Here is a 1,829-nt window from a genome sequence, read left to right as displayed (position 1 = left end):
CCGTTGGCCACTCCTACGCCTTCGGCAACACCGAGGAGAAGGCCCGCCGCCTGAACATGGGCTGCAAGGCGCGCGGGCAGCCCAGCCAACCCTTCTCCCACAAGACCGGCCACGGCTACGTCAAGGCGCATCGCGGTTTCTACCACGACGCGATCTTTGTCAAGCGCAACAACTTCAACCTGCTGCTCCACGAGACGTTCGGCGGCGGCTTCTCGCCCACCGCCGTTCTCAAGCTGCGCCGCCTCGCGCGCAAAGTCGCGCGCGGCAGCGTTGACCGCACGGCCTACTCGCCCAAGTACTCGCTCTCCTTTATGTCCCACCATGCAGAGCGCATCTCTCTCTCTGTTGTGCGAGGCGTGAACCGCGCCATTCGCTCTCACCTGGCAACCCTGTCTGCACGTCTCGCGCGCGCGTGAACAGGGCTCCAGGCCCCAAATTACGTGTGAGTGTTAGAGTTGTTTGGTATTGCTAAAAATCTCTCTCTCTGGGCATGGCCGGGGTTTCTGCACCGAACGATCTTACTTTCGGTCTAGCGAAAGTGTTGATCGATAAAATTGAGTTGTCGTCATGCGGGGCGATGATCTCATAGTGGCCGAGATTCCGTGCGGCAGCGGCAGCCACTCATCGGTCACGCTTATCGCTCGCAGCGAGTCGACAAGCGCGCCTCTCGCTATCCTCTCTCCACCAAGTGGCGTCGCAGCGGCGGCGCACGACCGGCTCCTAAAGGAGCTGTGGGCCTCCGTGCCAGACTCGTCCGTATCAGGAGGCCGCGGCGCGTGCTTCCGGCTGCACGCCGACCCGGGCGGCGACGCGTGCGACGGTGACTTCTTCTCGCCCGCGCAACACGAGCGGCTGCTCTCCTTTGTCCGCGAGCGCGTGTTTGACGCGTGGCGCTCGGTGACGCCGGAGCTGCGCTCGTTGGCGGGCTCGTTCGAGCTCTTCAACCCGGCGCTCGGCGCAAACATGGGCTGGCACCAAGATGGCCACGCGGCAGGGGAGCTCGTGGCGCACTACTACCTGGCCGCCGACGACGAGGACATGGCGTGGGCAGAGGTGGCGCTGCCTCCCGCGCCGCCGTCCGAGGGCGAGGCGGAGGCTCCCGGCTTTGACTTCTCCTGCGCCGTCGACTTCGGCTCGAGCGACGAGCTGTCTCGCGGCGTGGCCGCCTCCAACTTCGTCGCGGTCGGCTGCGGCGCAGACACAGCGGCGCAGCCAATCTGCGTCTTTGAGGACTCCGCCGTGCTTCACCGCACCCCGCTCACCGCCGCGGGCAAGCCGCAGCTCCAGTCACGCCGGCCGATGGCGCGCCTCGTCTTTTACGGGACGGACGCCGACGGCGCCACCCTCCGCTTCCCGCCGCCGCATTCCGCGCCGCAGGCGCTCCGCGCGGCGGCGCCCCGCTTGCCGGAAGGGCTGGTGCGCGTGCTCTGCGAATTTGGGATGAAGAAACGAGGGTGGACGGGCAAGAGTCGTGGACCGGCTGCCGAAACGCGCCTGCGTTACGAAGCACTGATGGAGCCTTACGCGGGGCGCTACTTTTCGGAGGCGCTCTGTTCGTATGTGGCGGGAGGGGAGGAGGCCGTGGCGTTTGTGGGCGCCCGGGCGGCGGCGTTGGCGGCAGAGCTGGAGGCGGAGGCGGAGGCGGAGGCGGAGGCGGATAAGCTTAAGGCGGCGAGGGTGGCGGCAGGCTGGGTATCGTCATCAGAGGAGGGGGAGGAGGAGGGGGAGGCAGAAGAGACTCCGCCTCGACAGCCAAATCGGCAGGCGGCTCAATGTGCGCTACGATGTGCCTATGCCTTGTAAAGTGAGGTAAACCAACGACCGCTAGG

General features: G+C 66.4%; 1 protein-coding gene across 1 annotated transcript; it reads left to right on the top strand.

Moving 5' to 3' along the window:
- Positions 1 to 567: 567 nt before the first annotated feature.
- Positions 568 to 1,774, top strand: EMIHUDRAFT_124045 (hypothetical protein; the record flags this gene model as incomplete). The annotated part of the gene is made up of 1 exon (XM_005771022.1): positions 568 to 1,774. A coding segment is annotated over one exon (1,207 nt), but the record flags the coding sequence as incomplete, so codon positions are not given.
- Between the last annotated feature and the right edge of the window lie 55 nt (positions 1,775 to 1,829).

This window comes from Emiliania huxleyi (assembly GCF_000372725.1).
Source record: "Emiliania huxleyi CCMP1516 unplaced genomic scaffold EMIHUscaffold_3933, whole genome shotgun sequence".
Lineage (NCBI taxonomy): Eukaryota > Haptophyta > Isochrysidales > Noelaerhabdaceae > Emiliania > Emiliania huxleyi.
The sequence above is the reverse complement of the archived record's forward strand: the minus strand, read 5'-3'. Positions and strand labels throughout refer to the sequence as shown.